Source organism: Heliangelus exortis, chromosome 20 (assembly GCF_036169615.1).
Source record: "Heliangelus exortis chromosome 20, bHelExo1.hap1, whole genome shotgun sequence".
Classification (NCBI taxonomy): Eukaryota; Metazoa; Chordata; class Aves; order Apodiformes; family Trochilidae; genus Heliangelus; species Heliangelus exortis.
Window position 1 is genome coordinate 7,087,283 of NC_092441.1, and position 25,202 is coordinate 7,112,484.

Sequence of the window (25,202 nt, forward strand, 5' to 3'; positions counted from 1 at the left end):
TTCTCCTTTCTGCAGACACTCCCCAGCCTCTCTTCCTTCTCATTTAAACCTCTACTGATTCCACTTTTCACTTCTAACACATTTCAAAGCACACTGCTGTGCATTTTCCCACTACAAGCATACTCTGGTTTCCTCCAGTTTCTTCTCACATTTACACTTAAATATCCTTTTACTTGCTCCAGACCAGTTCCCCACATACTTGGCCTCCTCCAGCTCCTCTGTGCGCTGAATAGCGTCTGTCTCATATTTGGTTCTCCACTGGGCCACTTCACTGTTGGCCTTGGACAGGGCACGCTGCAGCTCCCCCTTGGCCTCCTGCTCCTCCTCGTACTGTTCCCGCAGCAAGTCACAGTCGTGGCGAGCAGACTGCAGGGCGTGGGCCAGGGCATTCTTGGCCTGGATAGTCAGAATTACAGAAGTTATCAAAACATTACTAATTTGTGGCTGGATTTTTTTATTGTATTTTATAAAAACTCCACTGTCCATGTGCCACAGCTGTTACAGTAACTAAAGGAGCAAAGTGAATAGTGTTAAGGACTGTGTTTCAGACCTGTTGTTTATCAGGTACATGTCCATCTTGACTGGGATAGTGCCTCTCAAAAACATTTGCACCAAGTGCTTCAGGCAAAGACACAACAAATCAGGCAACAAGGTGGGAATTAAATCTCAGTAAGTTTTTTTGTAAGCTTGTCAGGCAGATTTGGTGTTGACCTTCAGGCAGAATAAACTTTAGACTGCATTGTCATATCTATCCCTGAGTATGCCTGCACTCCAGCACTCTTTCCTTATTTGGCTGCTGCTGTATTCTTTGCTTTAGGGATTTTATTTAGCATTAAACATGCACACAGTGCTGTTTGCGTTCACTTCTGTCATGATTTTGAACTTCAGAAAGCATGAAAAGAAGGGCTTAACCAGTCCTCCCTATCTAATTTCTTACGCCTCTTCTGTGTGTTCACAAGTTTCACACTTCTGAAGTCTCTATCTTTCTCTGAAGAAAAATCTCCATTATTCTTTTTAGCTCATTGATTCATTTTACAACTTATTGGTCACCTTATTTTCTTCCTCTAGTTGTCTCTTCAGTTCTTCAGTCTGCTGAGTGAAAGCATGTTTGCCCCGAGTCAACTGAGAAATCAAGGACTCCTTCTCCTCCAGTTGCCGAGTAAGTTCACCTAAGAAAGAAATCTTCTTTTTAGACAGATATGAATCATAAAATGTAGAAATAAGAAGAGCTAGCCATATGGAAAGAGGTTGCAAGATATTCTTTGGTAGAATAGAGCAGCAATTTCAGTCCCATCTGAGGGAGAAAGCTATCAAAGATAAATTTTTTGCTGTCATCAAAGGAGAGGTGATGAACTGAACACAGACTGTCACATTAATTTTGATTGACAATGATTCCTTAGGTTTGGTTTTGTTTCCATGGATAAGTTTCTATGACTGCCTCTAGGCGGAAATTCTACATTCTGAGTTTTGCTCAGATCACCCAGGGATGAATACATTACAAAATACACAGGCAATCAGACAGCATGTTTGAGTACTTGACACAGGACAATTACATTTCATGTAGGTACACACCATTCTCAGACTGTAGACGTGTTTTCTGAGTATTCAGATCATTAATTAGTCGCATATGTTCCTCATCTTTGGTTCTGACTTCACTGAACTGGTCTTCGAGAGCTCGGCACATCTTTTCCAGGTTGCTCTGTTAAGAGATAGACAGAAAATCCTTGAGCTTATCTCATTGTTCAGAAAGACAATGGTAGTGATGAGACATGTTTCTTCTGTGTGACAACCTTAGCTTTGGAGACAGACTCCACGTTACTGGCCAGGTCATCAATCTCCATCTTCAGCTCACTCTTCTCCTTCTCCAGCTTCTGCTTCACCCGTTGCAGGTTGTCAATCTGCTCCCCAAGCTCAGCCGTGCTGTCCGCGTGCTTCTTCCGCAGGGCGGCAGCCGTGGCTTCGTGCTGCAGCGTGGCCTCTTCCAGGTCACGGCGCATCTTCTGAAATTCTGCCTCACGCTTCTTGTTCATCTCAATCTGAGCTGCAGTAGCTCCTCCTGCTTCTTCCAGGCGCTCGCTGATCTCCTCCAGCTCCCTGGAGAGGTCAGCTCGCTGCTTTTCTGTCTTTGCACGGATCGCACGTTCAGCCTCAATTTCTTCCTCCAGTTCCTCTATGCGAGCCTGTGAAAGTTAGTTGGTTAAGTGAGGACTTCTGAACAGACAGTTTTGAAATTGCCATGAGGGAATAAGGAGTAAACATCCACATTCATTATATCATCATGAACTGTGAAACACCACTAGAAATTTCACATGAATTGTGTCTTACAACATGCAATATTCAGTTTTGAAAAAAAAAAGAGAATGTAAAATCTGGTATTTCTACTTATGCTATAGCTCGGAATAAGTTTATTATGTTATGAATGATCTAGTATTGCAGTTTTCTGAAGAAATAGGTGATGTGTCACTGGAAAATGCAAAGTAATATGAGTTTCTTAGAAATCTCCTAAAGGACAGGCCAGAAAAAAGCAGTGTCCTTTCTCCAGCATCAAACAAGGTGGAAAAAACCTTGTGATGAGCAACCATGAGATAATATCTAAAAAGAACTGCTGTCCTGGCCTTGCATTTAGAAGGTGGTCTCTATCACATTCTATGTGATATTGTTGTCTTAGAAAATCAAATCTCACATGGCTTCACTACTGTTATAACTCAGCCTCTGATCCATTTTCAAAGCCTGCCACAAGCTTCACTTAAGAAATTTCTTACATAATTATGTATAATTAGAGGCCAGAGCTTCTGTAAAAGTGCCCTGAGTTGAGAATAGCACCCAGAATCCATGTTAATTGTTTTATTAATGGGTAGGAAAATAATTTTTTATAACAGTCTATGAATAAATATCAATTAATTCTAAGGAACTTGTGCTTGGCTATTAAAATATAAATAACTCTTAGATTTTACCTGAATCTCTTTAATTTTCTTTTGCAGCTGAGAACTCTGAGCCTGTTCATCATCAATTTTACTTTGCAACTGGCTTATTTCAAAATCCTTTCTGTTAAAGAACAATAAAGCGAATTCAATATGGTTAAGATAAAAGCTGAGTTTTAGAATTTAGAGCATAAACAGTCAGTGTAATACTTTTTTAGCCTTTCATCCATCTGTTGCTTATCATTTTCCAGATCCATAATGGAATCCTGAGACATTTTCAGATCTCCCTCCAGTTTTCTCTTTGCTCTCTCAAGGTCCATTCGGAGTTTCTTCTCTTGTTCCAGAGATCCTTCAAGCTAAAAAACAGAAAACATATTTTGAAGCATATAAATTATAATCTGAAACTATATTAACTATTCTTGATTTTAAAATATCACAAGAGTAGGCAATTGATGAATAGACAGTTATAGAGAATATAAGAACAGAGAGTTCTTACATACACTTGTCATCTCCACATGTGTTACACTTATGCTGCAAGATCTGAGCAGCCATGATGATTTGGTTTTATCCATTAAGTTGTCCACAGCTTGGCTGTGCACAGTGGAAGTGGAAGTTTTGGAAAAATGTAGATATTAAAATTTTCCTGTGACTGCAGTTCCTTGTAAATATACTGCTATATGTTGACAAATTCCCCCTCTTCATTAACTTCCTGGAGTATATACACAGTGCACAGCCAGAAACCTCAAATAACTCTGCATCAAACTGCAAACTGCCATAGATATACTGCTCCAGCTAAATGATTAAAACAGGACACAAGAAGTCAAAAACACTGAAATACCCAGTTATGAGCATAGTTTAAATAGGGAAGGATGTACTGGATTCCACAGTACTCTGGTAATTTGCAACAATTTATTAGTTGTAATGATTAGAGCTGGCTTGGCTTCTTTAGGAGTTGCTTCTCGCTCCAAGTACATATTTCTATTCTCTTCTAATCTGTCAAAGCTCCCACCTATACAACCCCAAAACTTTTTCTTACATCATCAACTTGCTGCTCCAGTTTAGTCTTGGTTTTGGTGAGTGTGCTGACTTTGTCTTCCTCAACTTGCAAGTCATCCAGTGTCTGCTGGTGGGCTTCCTGGAGGGCCTTTTTTTCCTTAGTGAGTTTAGAAATATTTTCATCCAAAGCTGCCATCTCTTCAGTAAGATTCTTAACCTGTTAGACAGCAAGCATCCATACTATGGGGGAGTGCCTTGAGAAATGACAGACTTGAGAGAACACACAAGTGTACCCCTGCAAAAGCTGGCATGGATGTAGTCAAAATGCTCTCTACAGAAGGTCTATAAAGTTCATGATGGGGGTAGCAGAAAGTGTTACACCTGACACATTACCTCTTTGATCCTGCAAGGGTGGGAATTCTTGCTTTAGTTGTTTATTACTAACATATTTTTAACGAACTAATTTCTGTCACAGGTGGTAAAGTGACAATATTCTCTTCCATGACTTTGGCATGTATCCCTCCCACTCAGATCATTTAAGAATGAACAAAACTTTCTACAAAAATTAAAAATGTCAGGCAAAATTGTCTGGGGAAGAATAAGTCCCTAATTCCTCTGTCACCTTATTTTCTGTTGCATGCTTCTCCTTTTCCACTTTGGCCAGAGTCAGTTCAAGATCATCAATATCTTTCTTCAGCTCAGAGCACTCATCTTCAAGTTTCCTCTTCTTTGCTGTCAATTCAGCATTTGTCTCCTCTTCATCCTCCAGTCTTTCACTTAGTTCTTTAATTTTAGCTTCCAGCTGGATTTTACTTTTTATGAGTCCTTCACATCTCTCTTCAGCATCAGCTAGATTTTCACTCTCCTGTCAGAACATATCAAAGATGGGTTATATTTCTTCTAAGAATAACAAAAGGCAACATGTGTTGTTCAAGCGCCATCTCCAAGAAACTGATTGCACAAGTCAGGGCACATTTTCCTATGCAAGTCACAGTAATGCACATGATTCCATCATAAGGAAATTGTCCTGCTCAGTTTCTCTGCCTGGGAAAGTGGACCATTGTCCCATGGTAGAGACACTTCCATTCAGCTGGTCAGATGATTTGGCTACAATACCGTGCAATCAACTCACAGGGCTTAGTCATAACAAGAAGCATGCAAGGAATCTGGCATAAGTAGGATCATAGAATCACAGAATCATAGAATCATAGAATGTTAGGAGTTGGAAGGGGCCTCTTGAGATCATCTAATACAACCCCACTTCCAAGCAGGCTTCACAGGAACACATTTAGATGGGTTTTGAAAGTCTCCAGAGAAGGAGACTCCACGACCTTCTTTGTTTGTTAATACAAGGTGCAGTATTGCACCTCTTCTTGTTGGTTCTTCAGCCACTTGCACCAGAAAGTTGTTATTAGTGCACTGCAGGAACCTTTTGGACTGGTTATGCCTGGCTGTGTGATCTTTCCAACTAATATCAGGGTGATTTCAGTAATCCTGAGCACCAGGGCATGTGACTTTGAGGCTACTTCCATATGCAATAGATCTGATAGCAAATTGAATTTCACAGAAGCATGAGTTTAGATGTGAATTTGTAAAACAGCATTTCAAAGTCAGCTTTCACAATGCTGGATGATTCTGTCTTTGATAAGCTCCTCCAGCTCTAATGACAGAGGTCAGACTGTCTCTTCTAAACTGCTTCCTCTTCATTCACATGAGGCCAACCTTGCTCCTGTCAATCTCTAACCTCTCTCTTAGCCAGTACAGGGTCTGGCTCAACCAGATTTTTAGCCTGCAACTATTACTATAAGTACCAATTTGAAACACATGGTTACTCACAGATTGAACCTGAAGCTGCAGGTCATTTTTCTCTTGCAACAGGGTCACCATTTTCTCTTCCAGTTCTTTCCTTTTTGCCTCAGATTTAGCAAGCTCTTCCTTGGTTTTCTCAAACTCTTCCTTCATGTTGGCCATCTCCTTCTCAGATTCTGCACTCTTCAGCAAGGGCTTCATCTTGAAGTACAGCTTCATCCAGGGCCAGTGCTTGACATTCATGAATGCCCTGACATTGTATTGGATGATGTAAATGGATTCTCTGAAAACACAGAGACATAGTTTGTGAGGTTGGTGAGACTTTGGTTGAAAACAGACTTTGATTATTGGCCATGAAGCATCAGCATTTTCCTCCGGGAACTATTTTTCCTCACCTCTATAGCTTTTATTAAAGAGTAATTTCTAGGCACTTGATTACAGAATGTTTGATTCAGTGGCATGAACAATAACTGTGTCTGGATATAGGAGATATCTGGATATATAAAACTGATATGATCCATTGAAATGATCAAACCTGTTTAAAACAGACAAAACTTACTACTTGTTCAATTGCCTATGTCTGTCATGGGGTTCTGTAAATTTCGAACTCCTGCACTCCTGGGGAAAAGGTTCACTGTTAAATACTAAATACCATGCTCCAGATGCATAGTGTAATTGCTGAATAGCTATTTCCAGAATTTTGGAGACTAACAAAGAAACCATTAGTTTGTGTATCCTCTGTTTCCCCTAGTATTTATAAGGGTATTTCCTGAGGATTTTTTTTTTAATTGGAGACAGTATACTGCACTTCTCTACTATTGGTTTGATACAGTATGGTTGTCACTTTTTACTTATATTACCTTCTTGCATTCATCTTTTTAAATTCACGTCTCATGAGGTGGCCTCTGCACATAGCCTGTGTATGAGTGATGAGGCTCACAAGCTTCTCATCTCTCATCTCTTCTAGGAGTCCCAGGAGGCCTGCCTTGAAGAACACCTAGAATATAAAAGAGGGTCATATATTGACAACGTTATTGCGGTGTTATTGCAGGCAGTGGAAGATCCAATTCATCAGTAGTTATTAAAGAATTAATTTTCAGTGCAGTACTATGTCCTACTCTGTCTCTTAGCTGTAGTCTTCTATGTCACACTCAAGGTTTGTTCTGTTAACTGACTTAGAGATGGCTTAGAGGACCATACATGATGCTGTCTGTTCAGTAGTGAAGATGATTGGGTTTTTATCCAGAAATACTACTGTCTTGATTGTGCTGATCAGGGAATCAGTGTCCCACCTAAGACTGCTTTAGATATGGAAGGCAGACTTGTGTGTGTGCCTAAATCCCCTGAAAAGTCTGACCAACTTGTTTGTGCCTGTCTAACATGCTGTAAATATAAAGCAGTTTAACTGGCAGGAGAAAGGGGCAGCACTCATTCTAGTGGCAGCCTCTCTGGGTTATTCTGGTAGTGAGGTGGTCCCCGGGGCTGTCAGTGCTCTATACATACTTGTACATACCCCCAGAACCAGACAAAATTTTTTTGACTGTATCTTGCTAGTGGTGTAATTTGTTTCTAATTATCATAAACACTGATTTCATATGCAAAAATATTTTAAATTAACAATTTTTTTTGCCATTAATTAAACACATTCTTCCACAAGGACTTTACCTTAGTGTTGCCAAATCTGTATTGGCTGTGGTCAACATCAATGGAGGAAAGAAGCTTCTCTGAAGCCTTTTTGCTGTCAATGAATTGGCCTTCTGGAATGGCGGAGGCATTAAGAATCTTGTACCTGTGGTAAGACAGGTTGCGACAGGACGGATTTCAAATAAGGTGAAGAAAATAGGATCCACTGTGTATCATAAAATATACAGAAACTGATCTATTGGCAAGTGACTGAATATGCCATCTGAAATCTAGACAGTCTTGGCTGAACAGAAAGAAGGTGATGTTAAGGGGACATATCTACTCTTCAGAGTAATCTGTTGGCTGTGTAACAATACAGTGTGTTGTTACACACAAAATTAATGTGCACACTGAAGAGCATCCATAGGCCCAGGAATTAGGAAGAACATAGTGAGAACACATCAACCCCTTCTCATGTTATTTCACTGATCAGAGAAATATTACTGAAATGGAAGTTGAAGATGAATTAAAACTACTAACAAAAATAATCTGTATTCGAAAGGGAATATGGATCTTGCACAGCTCACACATTCCACAAGTTGTACCACTGACTCATTGAGTTGGGAATAAAATGGCATTGCAGTATTCTCTAACTGCTAACAGCAGTCCTAAGATTTTGCAAGGTAACAATGTCGTGCACAGGACCACCTAATCCGTCTAAAGTTATTTCTTCAGATGCATCAAAGAAGATGCATGTCTGTACATTGACACACTTCTATTCTTAAGTCTACCTTGACAGAGAATATGTAAAATCAAGACAGTGATAACGGTGTAGTGAATTTAGTCTCTATTTTAGGCTTCCATTGTAGCTGTGATGTCACCAGACTTGTTACTGGAGCTATTGGTTTAATGAAGCCTTATCTTAACAGACAGTAGTAACTGAAGACCTACCTTTGCTTAAAGTCTGCATAAAGTATTCTGCTTGGGAACCCCTTCCTGCAAATTCGGATGCCTTCTAGAACCCCATTGCACCGCAGCTGATGCATCACCAAGTAATGATCCATTTCACCTTAAACAAAATACATCCAGTATGATTGTTGTGCTTTAACCCCAGCTAACAATTGAACACCAAAAAGACACTCTATCGCTCCCCTCTGGTGGGTGGGGGGCAGAACTGGAAGTGTAAAAGTGAGATAACTTATGGGTTCAATAGGTAAAGCAAAAGCCATGCATTGAAGCAAAACAAAACAAGGGATTCCTCCACTACTCCCCATCAGCAAGTGGGTGCTCAGCCATCTCCATGAAAGCAGGGCTCTCTCACACCTAATGATTACTTGGAAAGTAACACTATCCCTCCAGATGTTCCCTCTCCTTCTTCTTCCCCCTGCTTTATATGCTGAACATGATGTAATATAGAATGGAGTATCCCTTTGGTTTGTTGGGGTCAGCTGTCTCAGCTGTGTACCCTTCAAACTTCTTGCGCACCACAAGATGATAGGGTGGTGTGAGAAGCAGAAAAGGCCTTGAGTCTGTGTATGCACTGCTCAACAACAAAAATATCTCTGAACTATCAATACTTCGATTCAGCAACAATCCAAAACATGGCCCCATACTGGCTAGTATGCAGAAAATTAACTTTTTTCCAGCCAGCATTCCAGAATAACCTCCCTTTTTTGATAAAACTCAACCAGTTCTTGATTAAAGATGCAGGAAGTGAAGACAGAACATGGCTTCAACTCACACAAGTTGCGGAGAGCTGTTTCAGAGCTGAGTTTTACAACGAATGCTGGAGCTGGCAGTGCTTTTGAATTGCCAGTGGCAGGAAGGCAAAAGGCCACATTACTCAACAGTGGCAGGAAAATGCTTTAGGAGACCAGCTGAAAAAATCAACATCATCGGCATCCTTGTTGGGTGTAGGTAGGGGTAGCAAATTATGGAGTGTAGTACAATCTAAACAGTCAGCTCTTCATGTTATGTAAGATTTTACCCTGGCTGTGATGCAAGTATTGACTATAATAAAATTTAATTGGATTTGGTCGTTACAAAGATTCCAACTCAGCAGTGATTATAAGTAGCTTGCTTCAAACTCTCAGTCTGCCTTCAGAGGACAGTTGCCTCATGCAAAGGGAGCTGTTCTGGAAGAAGTTGGTGTGGAAGTTAAGCAGGCCAATTGCCAGCAGTCCCATGTCTTTAAAGTGTGACAGACCTACCAGGTGTCTTGGTCTCATTAGGAATCAAGCATCGCACAAAATGAGGATGGGTGCTTCTCAGGTTAGTCATCAACTTGTTTAGATTTTCCTGTGATAAAACAAAAGCATGTGTTTGAGCTTTGAGCTACAAATCTTTTACATTTTTATTCAAACGTCAAGTTGTAAAAGAATCACGTAATTGCTTGGATTGGAAGGGGCCTTTGAAGATCCCTGCCATGGGCAGGGAAGCCTTTCACCAGATCAGGTTGGTTCAAGCCCCATCCAGTCTGTCCTTAAACATTTCCCATTATGGGCATCCGCAGCCCCTCTAGGCAACTTTTTCCAGTGTCTCACTACCCTCATCGTAAAAAAATTTCTTCCTTATGTCCAATTTAAATGCATCCTCTTTCAGTATAAACTAGTTGCCCCTTGTCTTTTCATGGCAGGACCTGGTAAAACACCATCTGTCTTTCTGAGAAGCCTCTTTTATATACTGGAAGGCTGCAATAACATGTCCCTTCTCTTCCCCAGGATGAAAAACACCAGTTCTGTCATCCTTTCTTAACAGGAGAGGTGTTTCAGCCCTTGGATCATTTTTTTGTAGAATGGCTCATTTAACAGGAAATTCACATACCCGGAACACAGCAGACACAGTCTGGAAAGAACCCCCCTTCTTCTTAGCACCTTTCTTGCCACCACCGCTATCACCTTGGAAGAAGTAGATAGGAGGTGAACTGTTAGAGTATGTTTTGTAGACCTCCTCTTCCTTTCTTTGGTCACGAGCCAATAAAATAATTATTTTAAAATTTTAAATACTCATTGCTGCATGAGAGATTAGTGAACTTCTGGTTTTTGGTCATTGTATGGTGGATTTGGTCTCAGATGCACGAGTTAGACTGAATGTGTGTGGCTTTGCCACTGTCACAAGATGTAATTCTCAAAACAGTGTGCACTGTGCTACCAGTCACATTGTTTTTACTTACAGTTCCATTTTTTATTATTATTTTTTTTTTAACTAGGCAAAAGGCCCAAGAATGTGGTTCAGCAGTGCATTTATTTATCAGCGTAGTGAAATTCTCTTTAGAAAAATCTAATCTGATGTTCCAGGTGAAGAAGGTTTGTTCTGAGTTCTGCAGCCCCAAAGCAGGACACATATTATAGTCTCAGGAATACAAATCCAAACAGCTCAGTGCCTTTTCATATTTGCTTTATTGTTGAACTAAATTAAATCAAGAATTAAATGGAGCCTTTGTCTTCTGAACTTCACACTTTATCCAAAATTTTATTCCTACAATTTTTATTTCTCACCTCCCTAATATTGGTAATACCTGTAAGAACCACTGCTCACCCCTTACCAGTATTTCCTAGGAGCTTACTCAGGCACATTGTTACATCAGCAAAACTGAACTGCATGGAAGTCCCCATGCAGTACTCTCTGGAGCCTGAGACCCTGCTCTACATATGCCTGTGGATGAGTTGACTACTAATTGATACTGTCTCTTCTTTTTGACCAACTTCCAGGCTGCCAGAATATTTGGATTTTTTGTAGAATTATGTGTGGTAAGGAAGACCTATTGACTGTCCAACTTGAGGGTCTTCAGCCACAAAAACAGGGCAAGAGATTAGACTACTCTGATGCCCCAAGAGGATTTCTAAATTCTCTGTCTCATTTCCTTTGCAACACCAGGATTCTCTGCTGGATACAAACTAGTTCCATGGTGTCCTTTTAGTTCTTCCAGTTCACCTTAAGAAACAAAACAGTCCCCAAAGATTATAAAGTGCTTGCACATTGGTGTGTATTTTGGCACCTTACATGGTGAGTAAGCATGCACATGATTCACAAGACAGTAAGTCAGGAAACATGCACCTCCTATCACTTTATTTTGGATTTGCTGAGTTTTGCTTCTTTGCACTACATTAATGTAGTGTTTTAATCAGTTCTGCATGTTTGTGTCTTAGCTTTGGCATATCTGGGTGCACACAAGAACATGGGGGATGTAAGAGAGTTTAGAGTATGCCACAGAGATGAGAAACAGAAGTAGACTTTAATTGATTCTCACCTTATCAATCAACATTGGAAAAGCACTTACCTGTCTCTGCCCCACCAGCATAATTAGAGAAAAGGAAGGACAGCAGCTTCAGGGATGATTTCTGGTACAGTCCCACAACTGTTTCATTCAAAGGATCCTTGTTTTTGTCAAGCCAGCCAGAGATGTTGTAGTCCACTGTGCCAGCATAGTGCACCAGGGAGAAGTGGGCCTCAGCCTTGCCTTTGGCAGGCTTGGGCTTCTGGAAGTTGTTGCACTTGCCCAGATGCTGGTCATAGAGCTTGTTCTTGAAAGAGGTGTCTGTTGCCTTGGGGAACATGCACTCCTCTTCCAGGATGGAGAAGATGCCCATGGGCTGGGAATAATATGAATACATAAAGAAAGTAAGTGGTGGGGAGGGAAAAGTACATAAAATGTGATTTGTGACTTGTTTCAGTGCCTAATTTGCACTTCACAAGGTCTTAACACATCACTAGTTACTATAACATCTAGGCAAACTATAATGTCTGTGATGCTCAGGCTACTACACAGGAACATGGCAACTTGAAATATGCTCAGTTTATTAACAATGACTGGACTAAAATAAATGGCCATGAAAAAAATGTGCTCTTCTAAAATTAAAATACTTCCTCTACCTTCTCAATGAGCTCAATGCAGGCAGCCAGGTCCATCCCAAAATCAATGAACTCCCAGTCAATTCCTTCTTTCTTGTACTCCTCCTGCTCCAGCACAAACATGTGGTGGTTGAAGAACTGTTGCAGTTTCTCATTGGTGAAGTTGATGCACAGCTGCTCCAGGCTGTTGAACTGCAAATTTGAAATAAAAAAAAAAGCCAATTAGTTTGGAAAAGTCATCAGTGGGCAAGCATACCTACTGTAACTCACATCAAAAATTTCAAAGCCTGCAATGTCCAGGACACCAATGAAGTACTGTCTGGGCTGCTTTGTATCCAGCTGTTGGTTGATTCGAGTAACCATCCATAGGAACATCTTCTCATAGACTGATTTGGCCAATGCACCCACTGAATTGTATACCTGTAAGAAACACAGCCATGGCAGTAATGTAAGGTGAGTTAGCTATGAAGTTGAGAGAACTGTTTGAACAAAATGACAAACCAATCAGCTGTCCAGGTACCTGTTGAACACTTTGTCCTTTAGTTACATATTCGTTCCCAACTTTCACTCTGGGATAACATAAAGCTTTGAGCAAATCAGCAGAATTCAGACCCATCAGGTAGCCAGCTTTGTCAGCCACTAGGATCAGAGACAGCAAATGAGCTCAAAAATTGACAAAGAAAGATGTCCAAGTCCTCTAGGATGTGAGAAGCTCCTCTCCAGTCCCATGGAAAATGCTTTCCTTCCAACACAGGCAGTGTCTCAGCTACACCACATTCCATGCCTGAAGGGCTACAGCAATGTTTATCTTAAGTGTGTGTTTCTTTGTGGAGTGTAAATTAAATCACTGACTTGGTGGAACTTGCAACAAACTTTAAAAAAAAATTTAGTTTCTTTTCTGGAAAGGGAAACCATTCTCAAAAGTGTTGGGCACTTTATGGGAGTGGGTTGCCAGCTTATCTCCTTGTGAAGTTCACAAGCAAACTGCAGCCAACGCTACCTTCTGTGCCATCAGGCTCTGCCTGCTCCTCCCTCTGCTTCTGCTTGAACTTCATGTTCCCATAGTGCATGACAGCCCCCGTCAGCTTGTACATCCCCATCTTCTCATCTGAGTTGAAGCCCAGGATGTCCATGGCATTCTGCAGAGGCAACAGACAAGCCAGGGAAGGTCTGAGAAGCACAAGGTGCTGTGCAACACTGGTGTTTTCCTGTGACTGCTTCAGGCAGCAGAGCCTGGCACTTGATGACTGTGGACTGTCAGGCCTCCCTGCTTGCCACCAGGCCTCCCTGCTTGCCACCAGACTTCTCTGCCTGCCCACCACCAGGCCTCCCTGCCCACTTTCCCGTCTCCCTGGCTGCCCCGCAGGTGCTGGGCTGTACTCACATCCGTTGCCAGCAGCTCCTCGCTGTCATCAATACTGGCAACAGTGACTTCTCCTTGGCTCACATAGGAGAAGTCGTAGGGGTTGGTGGAGATAAGGAGAAGATCTGCAGGTATACAAGGCACCTTTGGTGGCACCAGAGCATGTCACAGTGAAAGAGAAAGCATTTGTTGTGCGTATCCCAGCACTGTTGACACTCACCAATGAGCTCTGGCTTCTTGTTAGACAGTATCTGGTAAAAAATATGATAGCTCCTTTCACTGGACAGCTGGAAAGTCACTCTGGATTTCTCCAGAAGATCTAACCAAAAGACAGATGCTATTAGTTTCCTGGTAAAGTTGAGGTCACGAATGCATAAATTCTGCATGCACTGACTTGCTCCAACTCACAGGTTTCAATATCTGCAGAGGCCAGCTTGCCAGTTGTTCCAAAGTGAATCCGGATGAATTTTCCCTATCAAGTAGTACAGATCAACCAGGTTATAGCAATTAATGAACAAAATGTATATGAGATGTCTGCATTCCAACAAATCTGAAATGAACTCACAAAGCGTGAGGAGTTGTCATTCCTCACAGTCTTGGCATTGCCAAAAGCCTCCAGCAGTGGATTGGCCTGTATGATCTGATCCTCCAAAGTTCCCTAGTTACAGGAGAAAAAGTTTTTGAACAAGCTTCACTACTAGTTAATAACAAATATTGCAAAGAAAGTATTGCAAACAGATAATTTTTACAATTCATCTGTGATTTTCATCTGAAATAAGCAGAGTTTTTAAGCACTCATCAACCATTACTCATTTATGTTGAGTAATGGTTTCAAAGGAAGATTGCTGAAAGCAATCTAGCAAGGTATGCTAGCAATCTAGCAATCTTGCACCTAGCAAGGGTGCACCTAGCTTTGCAATTGCATTAAAACAACTATCAGACTTTCAGATTGCAAAAATACATCTCCAGACATGCTTTGAAAAGAAGGGTGGAATATGGACAACGTCTGAGTCTCAAATACCAAACTTCAAAAAACAGATAGCAGAAACTCTATGTTTTTTACTGCATGACTAGAGAAAGAATGATCTACATGTAAAGTTTCAATAAAGTATTGTATCATTCTTGTTAACTGCAAAAATCTGGGAGGAAGGACACTTCTGTGACATTATGTCTCTCCTTTTCTGTGCAGTACAGTCCAGGAAGCAGAGTCACTATATGCTTTTTTGGAAACTTTTCTCAAAGCTTCCAACAAGTTATGAAGGTGTTACCAGAGATAATATCCAAGACAGCAATGGAAAAACAAAGACTGAGGAAAAAATACCATTTTTTATCCAGATGAAAGATTAGTGGCACAGGTCAAGGTGCTTTGTCTACCATGTTTTAAGTGCAGCAGTTAACATCTTCCAATGAAGAGGGAGTGCCATTCACAAGACTGTCTGCAGATGGCACAGTGGGTTAAAATATTTTTTATTAGCTCACTGTGAAGGTGGAGCCTGTAAAATTAAGGCAACACAGTAGCATGCGAAGTGCTATATAATTTTTCTTTTGTATTGGAAGTCCCCGATTCCTAGAGTAATGGCCTTTCATATGTGTGTTTTCAGCTTTCTAAATGAACTTCCTCATTGAGAAGAGAGGATTTTTGTGTCAGTGAAGCTGCAAACCTCTTTTTCGTGCACATATGTGCGAGAGGAATGCAAGGGAGCATGGTACATGGGGAACAGCATGGAAGAAAACATGGCAGTTCCTTACACAAGTTGATTCTGAAGTAGTTTCTACAGGCTGAGTGGCAAAGTGCTGGAGGTTGAGACAGCATTCTAGGGCATTGCAGTTACATGCTTCCCTTATTCATATACTCTTGCCTGGCATCTGATTTCAGCCTGCAACTGAGATAGGATGCTGGGCTGGACAGAACTATGACTTGAATGTCTTATTTAATGTTCTTATAAAGAGGCACATGCTCCTGTTACAGTGATTGTGAATACTAAAAAACCCAGAGTATTTTGTGAAATAACTCAGAAGGCAGAGCAGGTTGTTGTCCATCTGAGCCAGGTGATTATCCTTATATCAAACATGATCAGTACATCTCTCAGCTGTCTCAAAGTATTTCTGAGATCAGTCCTGGCATACTGAGCAGCTGGTGAAAGTTGAGCTCAGGAGATTCTGGAATAGTGCTGATGGAAAGAGGGCTCGTAATGAACGTGCCTTGGACATAAGAACCCATCAATCACAGACACCTGCCTCTGAATGTGAAAAGAGTATTCAGCCTTGGAATCTCCTCCTTAGGTTCTCCTGTGCCCTTGGGTACTCAAATAACATGCTGACACATGTCACCTGCTTTAGTACACATACCATCTCAAAGTCTGTGGTGACACATACTTGTGCCATAAGGATGCTTGTTCCTTGGCCTGTGCTAGGGAATGAAGCCTATGCAGATTGCAGCAGCTGGGCTGCTCACCAGAAAGGGGCATCTGAGCATGTGCTTTCTTCCCTGGAAGGATTCTTTCTAAGTTACTTTCTAGCTGTCAGTTATCCCAGCTGTTCCAATCTGCTGCTTTTCTTATGCTGCCTCTTAGGTCTATTATTCGAACTGCAGGCAAGAGAATAAGCCAGTGAAAACTAATCCCTGATGCAACTGAAATTACTGTTAACTTCAGCACAACCACTCTGAAGTTCAGAATGCCTGCACTTCCCTTGTCAATAGGAATGACACAAGAAATAGGAATTGGTAGTGGAAAAATGGCACAGGTTGTCCAGGGAGTTGGTTGAGGCCTCATCTCTAGAGATCCTCAAGATGAGACTTGAGGAGGCTCTGAAAAACCTGATCTAGTTGAGGGTGTCCCTGCTTATTTCAGGAAGAGGATAGAGGACTTTTAGGGGTCCCACCCAACCTAAGTTATTCTATGATTCTATGATCGATTGAATTACACAATCACATGTCACTGGGAACTCTTTACATTTGCAGACACTGAGTGCTGTAGATGCAGCCCATCTCATAGAATACTAATGGACAGGTACCTAGGCAGACAGCACAGAGTAAACTGCTGGCTTACATTATCTCCCTGGTGAAAACTTTCTCCATATTAGTGGAGACTGAAGAGAAACTGAGTTTTGAGCCTTTCCTACATGACTAAAATGTTTCTTTAAGAAGAGTTTCACTAGGGTTCAGAAGGAGGGAGGCTCAATAGCAGAGGTAATCAAGCAGAGGCTGTGCATCCTTAGTGTCCCCTCAGTTGCACTATGTTTTTTTGTGTTTTGATAACCCTTCAACCCAAAAAATGCATTTTTTCTGCTCTGCAGGCATAGTCTGTCAGGGGGAGATGATGAGATACCTGCATTTTGCCTGGCTGTTGGTCTTTCTTCTTATCACCAGTAACTGCAATTGTTGCAAAGTACTGGATGACACGCTTTGTATTCACAGTCTTCCCTGCACCGGATTCTCCACTGTTCAAATGAAAATATTAATTCTTACAGTAAAAATAGGAGATGTTTTCACTTCTCTATCAGCTTTGACACACATATAAAAATATACTCACGTGATAAGGACTGACTGATTGGTACGATCTGAAAACAGAGTCACAGAAAGAATTTTTCAAATGTGAAATGGAGGGTTTCTGTTCCTCACACATAACTAACCGACTTCAAAGGAAATAATTAAATTGTCACTTTGTAACCAGATAAAAAAATTCTGCATTAGCCTGCATGTGGATGTTTTTGAGTACAGAGAGATGGTCCAGCCCAAAATTTAACTACAAGCACTTTCTTCACTCCAACTTTAGCTCCAACAGTTCTTTAGAAGGCTTCCCACTTATTATTTCTTTTATGTAGACATCCTGGCTTAAGTATTGTTTAATTGTAATGAGATTTTCTGCTGTATCTGTTCCTTACTCTGTTTCTTAGCCACACAGCTACCTACTGCTTTTCCTTCACTATATGACATCAAAGAGGTCATCAAGACAATCTAATCTGTCATGAAACTATGGGAGCTGTTGCCATCAGGTACTGAGTAGAACAGCAGCTCAGATGCCTGAACTATCAAGTGCTCCTTGCACAGGCAGGCAGTCCTGCCTCTGTCAGGGTTTCCTGTTCCTGCCAAATGACTCACCAGTGAGCATGAACTGATAGGCATTGTCAGAGATGGAGAAGATGTGTGGAGGGGCCTCCTGGCGCTTCTTGCCTCGGTAGCCAGACACCACCTCTGGGCTGTACACTGGCAGCCACTTGTAGGGGTTGACAGTGATACAGAAGAGACCCGAGTAGGTCTGTGAGGAAAGGAGACAGCCCGTTGGCTCCACTTAGCCTGGCAGAGCAGTTCCTCCGAGCTGCCCAAAGGGAGAATGTGGCTGGTACTTACGTAGATCATCCAGGCTGCATAACGCTCTTTGAGGTTGTACAGCACAGCGGGTTCATGGAGGTGGGTCATCATGGCCATGTCCTCGATTTTATCAAATTTGGGAGGGTTCATGGGGAAGACTTCATCATCCTTCACAGTCACAGTCTGGCAAAAATGCAAGGAAAAACCAGGAGATGAAATCTAAGCCAAGGAACAGCCTGAACTGGATGATCATGTATGAGTAAAAATTGGTTACACTTACTGTATCATCATTTATTTTAACTGTGACTTTGCCACCTTCTCTACTCTGTATGGTACCTTTCACATACATTTGCTTTTCATCCACTACAAAACAGGCTGACTTAGCATCAAATGGGCGATTCTGGGCTTCAATTCTCTCCTTCTCAGATTTCCGTAAAAAGGGCGCAGCTTCTCCAAAGATGGCCATCTCTGCATCTGAACTCATGGCTGGAGTTGCTCTGTAGGAATTCAGAAAAGTTTCAGAGAGACTGTGAATTTGTAATGTATATATATCCAGAAAATGGTCATGCTCAGTGACTAAGAAGAAGACTAATCAGTGTCAGGCCTCAATTTTAAGTATCCATTCAAGAAGTCCTAATAAAGAAAGTTCCTTTTTTAGACAGATATGTGTTCTTTAAGATATCCTCCTTAAAAGGGATGCTTGTGTGTCCAAATGAGGGCAGAAAGTATATTAAGTTAGAAGCCTTCAAAAGCCTTGCCTGTTGTATTTTCACCTGCTATTCACACAGCTGCACAGCCACAGATATCTCAAAGCCTCATTGACACAGCCACTTTGATGGTTTGTTTTATTAGACATCTAAACATTTAGACAGGAATAAGATTTGTAAGTGAAGCTTATTTCCTCTAGAACACAGTGGAGGTATTCTTGCCACTGTTCTATTTTCTAAGTTTTAATACCAAGCAGGGAAATATCAACTACTTTTTGTCTGTTCCAAGCACTGGAACAAATTGTGAGAGTCAGTCATCACCTGTCTAAAGCCAAACCTCTTTATCAGATGAAGCAAATATAAAACATCTTTTTAGATCTGTGGCAAAGTTGGCTAATAAAGCAATCTAATACATATTGAAGGTAATAATTCAGAGCATAGTATTAACTATGTAAATAAGTACGTGGTATAATATTTCAAATTACACTTTCAATTACAAAGTATCTTTTAGCTTTAACTTTACAAAAAGTAATATTGGTTATGAATCATTAAAAGACAGTTAATGTGTATTGATAGATACCACTCATTTTGCTAGGGATTTGCCTATCAGAAATATTGCAAAAAACTTTTATGCTCAGTTTTATTTTACATTTTTAGCAATACCTAGTAAAAATTCTTAAACACAAATAAATTCTATTGGCTGCTACAGTCAGAAGGAAAGATGTGGATAATGCAAGAGTATCTGGAAATAACAGTCATAAATAACGTAAGGCAGAATTTCTACCCCAGACAAGCTAATATACAGGCTAGCAAAAAAAAACAAAACCAAAACCAAAAAAACCCAAACCCAACAAAAAACCCAACCAAACAAAAAAAAACCCCAAACCAAACAAAAATAGCAAACACCAAAGAACAAAGGAAAAAAGAGAAAAATTCCTAAACTCCTGGTGTTTCATAGGCAATGTGGTACTAAAAAAGATAAAGGAACAGAACAGAAAAACTCAGGCAAAACTGTATGCATCAAAGGCATCACAGTACTGAAGCAATCAATATGGAGTGATTTTATGTAAAAGAAAATTATGAAAGGAGTCTGAAAGCATTTGCAATGCTGCTTTTGGACACATTGCTGTAGAAATGCTGCTCTCTCTCAGTAAAACCTTGCTGCTATAGGATATGGACCTTGCAGGACTTTGAGGGACTACATCTCTCAAGAGCGTTTAATACCTGGGAATTTCAAAGCACAGAATCCAGAACCTCTAACTTAATTTGAAAGTATTATGCTATGTATATAGAATCTGGAATTTTGCCATGTGATCCTGCCTCTGAGTGGCTCAATGGAAGCAGAATGAAAGAAGGAAAAATGATTTTACGGTGCCCATGAAAAAATTTAAGAATATAATCAGAAAATGCCAACGGATTATCAGAAATAATAGATCATCAGATTACTGAGAGGCACAGTCTGTTAAACTACTAATGTTCTTGTGTAAAATAGTGTAAGATTTAGATCTTCATGCATTACTGAAGAGAGAAGATGTCATTGGGATGAAAAGCTGTACTTCCATCCTTTTCAGCTTCAATTGAAATTGAAGCATTTTCTGGTATTAAGATGAAAGAGTGTGTAGGGTTCCTACTGTTGTTTGGGTGAACTCTTTCAATCACTCAGTCATTAACATTCCCCAGAAAATCTAGAAGGGAATGGTGCATATTAAGTTCTCTGTGAAGGTGACTTTGTACATAAACAGATCTGTCCATCAGACAGGAGAAAAGATCATCCTAAACTTCTCGTTTCAGAACCTGTTTGATAAGACAAATCAGCATATAATATTCTAGAACTTACACCAGAGGGTAATGTAAGGTGGGATAGGCTTAGAACCTTCTTGAATTGTAATTTGAGTGTCTTTTCTAAACAAAACCTCAGTTTCAGGCTTCCAGAAGTTGTGCAGATGTCATATACAGACCTGTAAATTTTAATAGTCTATAACTCACAGAATCTCAGGTTACACTACAAAAAGATTATCCTATTGCTGCGCCTCATGTCCTCTTGGCTAGTCTTGAGTATCCATAACCTTTTTTCCTAATAAATGCAGTATTTCCTACCAAGAACTGTGAATCTGCTCATATTGATAGATTGATTAAAATAACATATCCTTTCCAGTGAACCTGATTCTACAGCAAGGTCTTTTGCCACCTGCCCTTGCCATTGTTAAGGTGTGCTTCTCTCATTGCTAAGGAACAGTTAGTAAATAACTAGATGTTATTTGTTAAACTCTTACCTTCAGAGATCCCAGGAGGAATTCTCCTTTCAGTATCTGTGTGTAAAGAAAGAACAGAGTGAGTTAAACCAAAACCAGTTCATTGTCTTGATCATGTGTTCTGTCAAACAGCCTACTCTGTAGACTATCGCTACAGATGAACAGAGCCTTACAACTCTTGAGTTAGAGACAAATCCCACAGAAAAATTCAATTTTCTCCCGATATCACCATGATCTGCAGAAATTAAATCTTATCTGTCTAGGAAAAGATCAGCTGCATTACATATATATTCCTGATCAATTTTAACTTCCTTCAAACTTAGTTTTCCTGTGCCTTTCACAGAGCTGGGGTGTAGCAAAGGAACGGCATGGTATGCCTCTTCTCCCTGTGCCGTAACACTGGAGTAGTTTGGTCATATAACCTTGACATTGCATGTAAACCATGATCTGGAGTTGTAGAAGTAGGGAACAAGATTCCCCATTACATAGTCCTCTATATAGTCCACTTCTTTCCAGAACTGTATGGATGTCATGGTCAGAGTATGAAGCAAACCGATGGGACTTACCATGAGATGCTGAGGTAACAAAAAATAAGGTTGCCTTCAGCTGTGGCTCTTTATATGTAACATCCTGCCCACACAGCATTCAAGTGCTCTATTTTTGGTCAATAATAATTTACTCTTTAGTTGTAAACGTGTTGAAGGCTTGATCTCTCTGCTAATTACTCAGAGACAGGATTGGTTTAAGGTTGTATGGAGTCAGCTGGACTGACCTGTTCTTTTCACATTGCTCTGTGCCAGGATGGCAAAACCCAACAACAGCTCTGATAAGGCCAAAAAAGGCAACACTTGGCTCCCGAGTCCAAGAGCTCACCATAACAAACAACATGGATTTTTTCCTAATTGTGCACAATTATTTCTTTAGAAACTGTAATTTAAATGGACCCCATTCTATCCTCTCTGTCTATCTACACATGATGATCGTGAAGTAGGAAGACGTAGCGAGGCAGAATTTCTCTCTCATTAAATTATTTGTACTGCTGCATGGGGTGCTGGCAAGCCTGAAACCAGCCTCAAGCTTGGGACAGAGTAAGACAGCTGCCAGCTTATGGACCACAAGGCAGACTTGCCTAGAAGTTTACAACACTTGAGGCCTGCGGGCATAATTAAGTTCTTAGCCTGCAGGAAGGAGCTTGGTTTCTGTACCACTCCATTATCCAGCAGAGTATATTGAAACATAGGCTGAATCTTGAACCACAATAACTTTGAGTTGCTCTCTAAGAGTATGTGGAAGGAGAGTGTCTGCTCCTTTAGGAGTATCTGATTAAGGACTTTAGACTCCACAAAGGACAGTAAGAATAGTAGTAAGCAATAAAGAAGAACATACTGGGACACAAAGCTGACTGACAATTGCTAAGGGAGGAGGTGATGGGAACCAAACCCAGTCAGTCACACTACTTGATGAAGGCATGTGAGAGTGTGAAAATGATTATTCCAGTGAGGTTACTGGATCAGATCTAGTCACTTGGGAAGTTAAGGTAAAAGGGGGAACAGAAACAATATATAGACACACAAACCAGACAAAACAATCCTGACTGATCACACTAATTGGTCAGACTGTCAAGAAACTACAGGCACCACTTGCAGAAAAATTGACCTGGACTTCACTGCTGATAGGATTGTGAACCATGGGAGTTCCCAGATGAGGCTGGGGTGCAGGAACAGAAACAGCTTAACAAAGCCAAAAGGGAATGTGCAGGAAGGGAAAGGGGGAGCAGGGAAGAAAAAAGGGGGATGGTAGTGGGGAGGGGGGATAAACAGAAAACAGTCTAAGGGACAGGTCAGTCACATGTAAAATGGGGACAGGCAGTGTGCTTGTCTGTCTGAGCCCTGCACCTGATCACTGCAGTCTCCCCTGTGTTCTTATATCTTCTTATTAAACCGTATCTCTTTGTGTAATCTCACTCCTAAAATCAGCTGCTTTCTTTCTCCCACCTTCTGCTCTTTCAGTGAGAAACCTGGATATAATTCCTTCTTCTTCCATGGGTCACCCACAAAACTTTTTGACAAAAATAATAGGAACAGCCATATTTTGTCTCACAGACCCATTATTATGTCCCCAGCTATAGCCAGGACATATGTACAGGAAAGAATATAAGAACAGGGCACACATTTAATACTGCTTACCCAAATTCCTCTCCCAACCTACAAAAACTAATAGTTCAAGGAATCCGTGATCCCAGTGCTATGCCTTTAGATTAAATAGTTCTAAATGGATTTCTTATCTGAAATTATTCAGTCATTTTTGTGATACTCTAAGCATATACCCTTTACACCATCTTGTGTCAGTAAATTAACTGCATGCATGAAGAACCATTTTTATCTGTTCTGAACCATCTGTCTGAAAAAGGAATTAGTATAATCTGAAGTGAAACAGTTTTTCCACTTATACTTTTATACTCCTTAATAATTCATAATTTAGAAGCAATTATATCCATTTATTCACTACTCTTGTCCTCTCTAAGTCTTCCCCAATTAATTCAACTCCTTTTTTGTACATTTATCTACAACTGCATTAAGTATTCAAGCTGTGAGGACTCATATAGCCATAGTTTCTCTTTGTGCTTTGTTCTATACTTGTTTCACATTATTAGGAAATTTATCTATTAAATCACTACCAAACAGAGAAATTCATGTTTTCAGAGACATAGATACTGCATCATTATGATCTCTTCTGAGTAGGGATGGTCATCTTATAAACATTTCTATGAAGAAAAATGGAATTAATTTTTCTTCATGACTCATTCATGAGTCATTTACTCATGAGTGATTTCCTCATTTCCACATTCATTATTGATTTAGTCTTCAGCTTCATCACTCACTTACAAGGGAGTTGCAATCAGGAAAACAAGGAATGAAACTCCCCATCCTTTCTCTTGAAGCTTTTCTAATAGGAGAGAAAAATTGAAAGTGTTCAGTGTTCTGAGGTAGAACAAATGCAAGAGAGCCAGAGAGAACCACAGCAGTGTAGAATCACCAGCAGGGATGTGTCCATTTATACTACTTAATCACTGGTTGCTTACTATAAAATACAAAAAGAGGCCTTTGAATAAGGTTTAGCATGACAAGATAAATAGGTGGATTTCCTGACTAGCAAGTCCCAAGGAGTTCTCTAGAGAAGATTTCTTCTCTTTCTTCTTCTTTTTCTTTTTTCCATTTTTTTTCTTTTTTTCTTTTTCTTTTTCTCTTTCTTTTTCTCTTTCTTTTTCCTTTTCTTCTTCTTTTTATTTTTATTTTCTCTTTTCTTTTCCTTTTTCTTTTTCTTTTCCTTTTTCTACTTCTTTTTATTTTTATTTTCTCTTTTCTTTTCCTTTTTCTTTTTCTTTTCCTTTTTCTTCTTCTTCTTTTTATTTTTCTTTTCTCTTTTCTTTTCCTTTTCTCTTTTCCTTTTCCTTTTCCTTTTCCTTTTCCTTTTCCTTTTCCTTTTCCTTTTCCTTTTCCTTTTCCTTTTCCTTTTCCTTTTCCTTTTCCTTTTTCTTTTCCTTTTTCTTCTTCTTTTTCTTCTTCTTTTTCTTCTTCTTTTTCTTCTTCTTTTTCTTCTTCTTTTTCTTCTTCTTTTTCTTCTCCTTTTTCTTCTTTTTCTTCTCCTTTTTCTTTTCCTTTTTCTTTTCCTTTTTCTTTTCCTTTTTCTTTTCCTTTTTCTTTTCCTTTTTCTTTTCCTTTTTCTTTTCCTTTTTCTTTTTCTTTTTCTTTTCCTTTTTCTTTTCCTTTTTCTTTTCCTTTTTCTTTTTCTTTTCCTTTTTCTTTTCCTTTTTCTTTTTCTTTTCCTTTTTCTTTTTCTTTTCCTTTTTCTTTTTCTTTTTCTTTTCCTTTTTCTTTTTCTTTTTCTTTTCCTTTTTCTTTTTCTTTTCCTTTTTCTTTTTCTTTTCCTTTTTCTTTTCCTGGGGAAATGGAAAGGATGGAAGCTGCACCAGGGGAGGGTTAGGCTGGACGTTAGGAAATATCTTTTCACTGAGGGGGTTGTCAGGCATTGGAATGGCCCAGGACAGTGGTAGAGTCACCACTCCTGGAGGAATTTAAAAGGCTTTTGGACCTGGTCCTTAAGGACATGGTTTAGTAGTTGACTGTGGTGTTGGTCAGAGGTTGGTCTGGATGGTCTTGGGGGTCTCTTCCAACCTAAACATTCTGTGATTCTGCGAAATATTAAAACTATCTGTGCTGGCTGCAGCACTGAACTTGTTTGCACCTTCAGAATTTCAGTAGTCTCAAGACCTTGTTTTAGGACAGCTCCATGTGTATTATGTGCTGCATTCTTCATTATTTGCTACAAGCACTTATATTTGCATTCTAAGTATGTGAATCTCTAGCT

At 40.1% G+C, this 25,202-nt stretch overlaps 1 protein-coding gene across 1 annotated transcript in view; it reads right to left on the reverse strand.

Annotated features, from left to right (window-relative positions):
* Positions 1 to 20,893, reverse strand: part of LOC139805573 (myosin-13) — a 29,098-nt gene extending 8,205 nt beyond the window's left edge. Inside the window, exons 1-29 of the mRNA XM_071764098.1 lie at positions 20,856 to 20,893; positions 18,156 to 18,372; positions 17,915 to 18,058; positions 17,666 to 17,822; positions 17,097 to 17,124; positions 16,893 to 17,004; positions 14,129 to 14,221; positions 13,972 to 14,035; positions 13,784 to 13,882; positions 13,585 to 13,688; positions 13,201 to 13,339; positions 12,721 to 12,839; positions 12,471 to 12,620; positions 12,222 to 12,392; positions 11,629 to 11,941; positions 10,173 to 10,246; positions 9,560 to 9,647; positions 8,301 to 8,418; positions 7,392 to 7,515; positions 6,587 to 6,723; positions 5,754 to 6,009; positions 4,540 to 4,782; positions 3,958 to 4,134; positions 3,132 to 3,277; positions 2,955 to 3,045; positions 1,791 to 2,180; positions 1,573 to 1,699; positions 1,051 to 1,169; positions 200 to 396 (exon numbers count right to left, since the gene is read on the reverse strand). Coding sequence (XP_071620199.1) covers positions 200 to 396; positions 1,051 to 1,169; positions 1,573 to 1,699; positions 1,791 to 2,180; positions 2,955 to 3,045; positions 3,132 to 3,277; positions 3,958 to 4,134; positions 4,540 to 4,782; positions 5,754 to 6,009; positions 6,587 to 6,723; positions 7,392 to 7,515; positions 8,301 to 8,418; positions 9,560 to 9,647; positions 10,173 to 10,246; positions 11,629 to 11,941; positions 12,222 to 12,392; positions 12,471 to 12,620; positions 12,721 to 12,839; positions 13,201 to 13,339; positions 13,585 to 13,688; positions 13,784 to 13,882; positions 13,972 to 14,035; positions 14,129 to 14,221; positions 16,893 to 17,004; positions 17,097 to 17,124; positions 17,666 to 17,822; positions 17,915 to 18,058; positions 18,156 to 18,359 — 4,184 coding nt within the window. The 5' untranslated portion in view covers positions 18,360 to 18,372; positions 20,856 to 20,893. The remainder of the gene's footprint in view (positions 1 to 199; positions 397 to 1,050; positions 1,170 to 1,572; positions 1,700 to 1,790; positions 2,181 to 2,954; positions 3,046 to 3,131; positions 3,278 to 3,957; positions 4,135 to 4,539; positions 4,783 to 5,753; positions 6,010 to 6,586; positions 6,724 to 7,391; positions 7,516 to 8,300; positions 8,419 to 9,559; positions 9,648 to 10,172; positions 10,247 to 11,628; positions 11,942 to 12,221; positions 12,393 to 12,470; positions 12,621 to 12,720; positions 12,840 to 13,200; positions 13,340 to 13,584; positions 13,689 to 13,783; positions 13,883 to 13,971; positions 14,036 to 14,128; positions 14,222 to 16,892; positions 17,005 to 17,096; positions 17,125 to 17,665; positions 17,823 to 17,914; positions 18,059 to 18,155; positions 18,373 to 20,855) is intronic.
* Between the last annotated feature and the right edge of the window lie 4,309 nt (positions 20,894 to 25,202).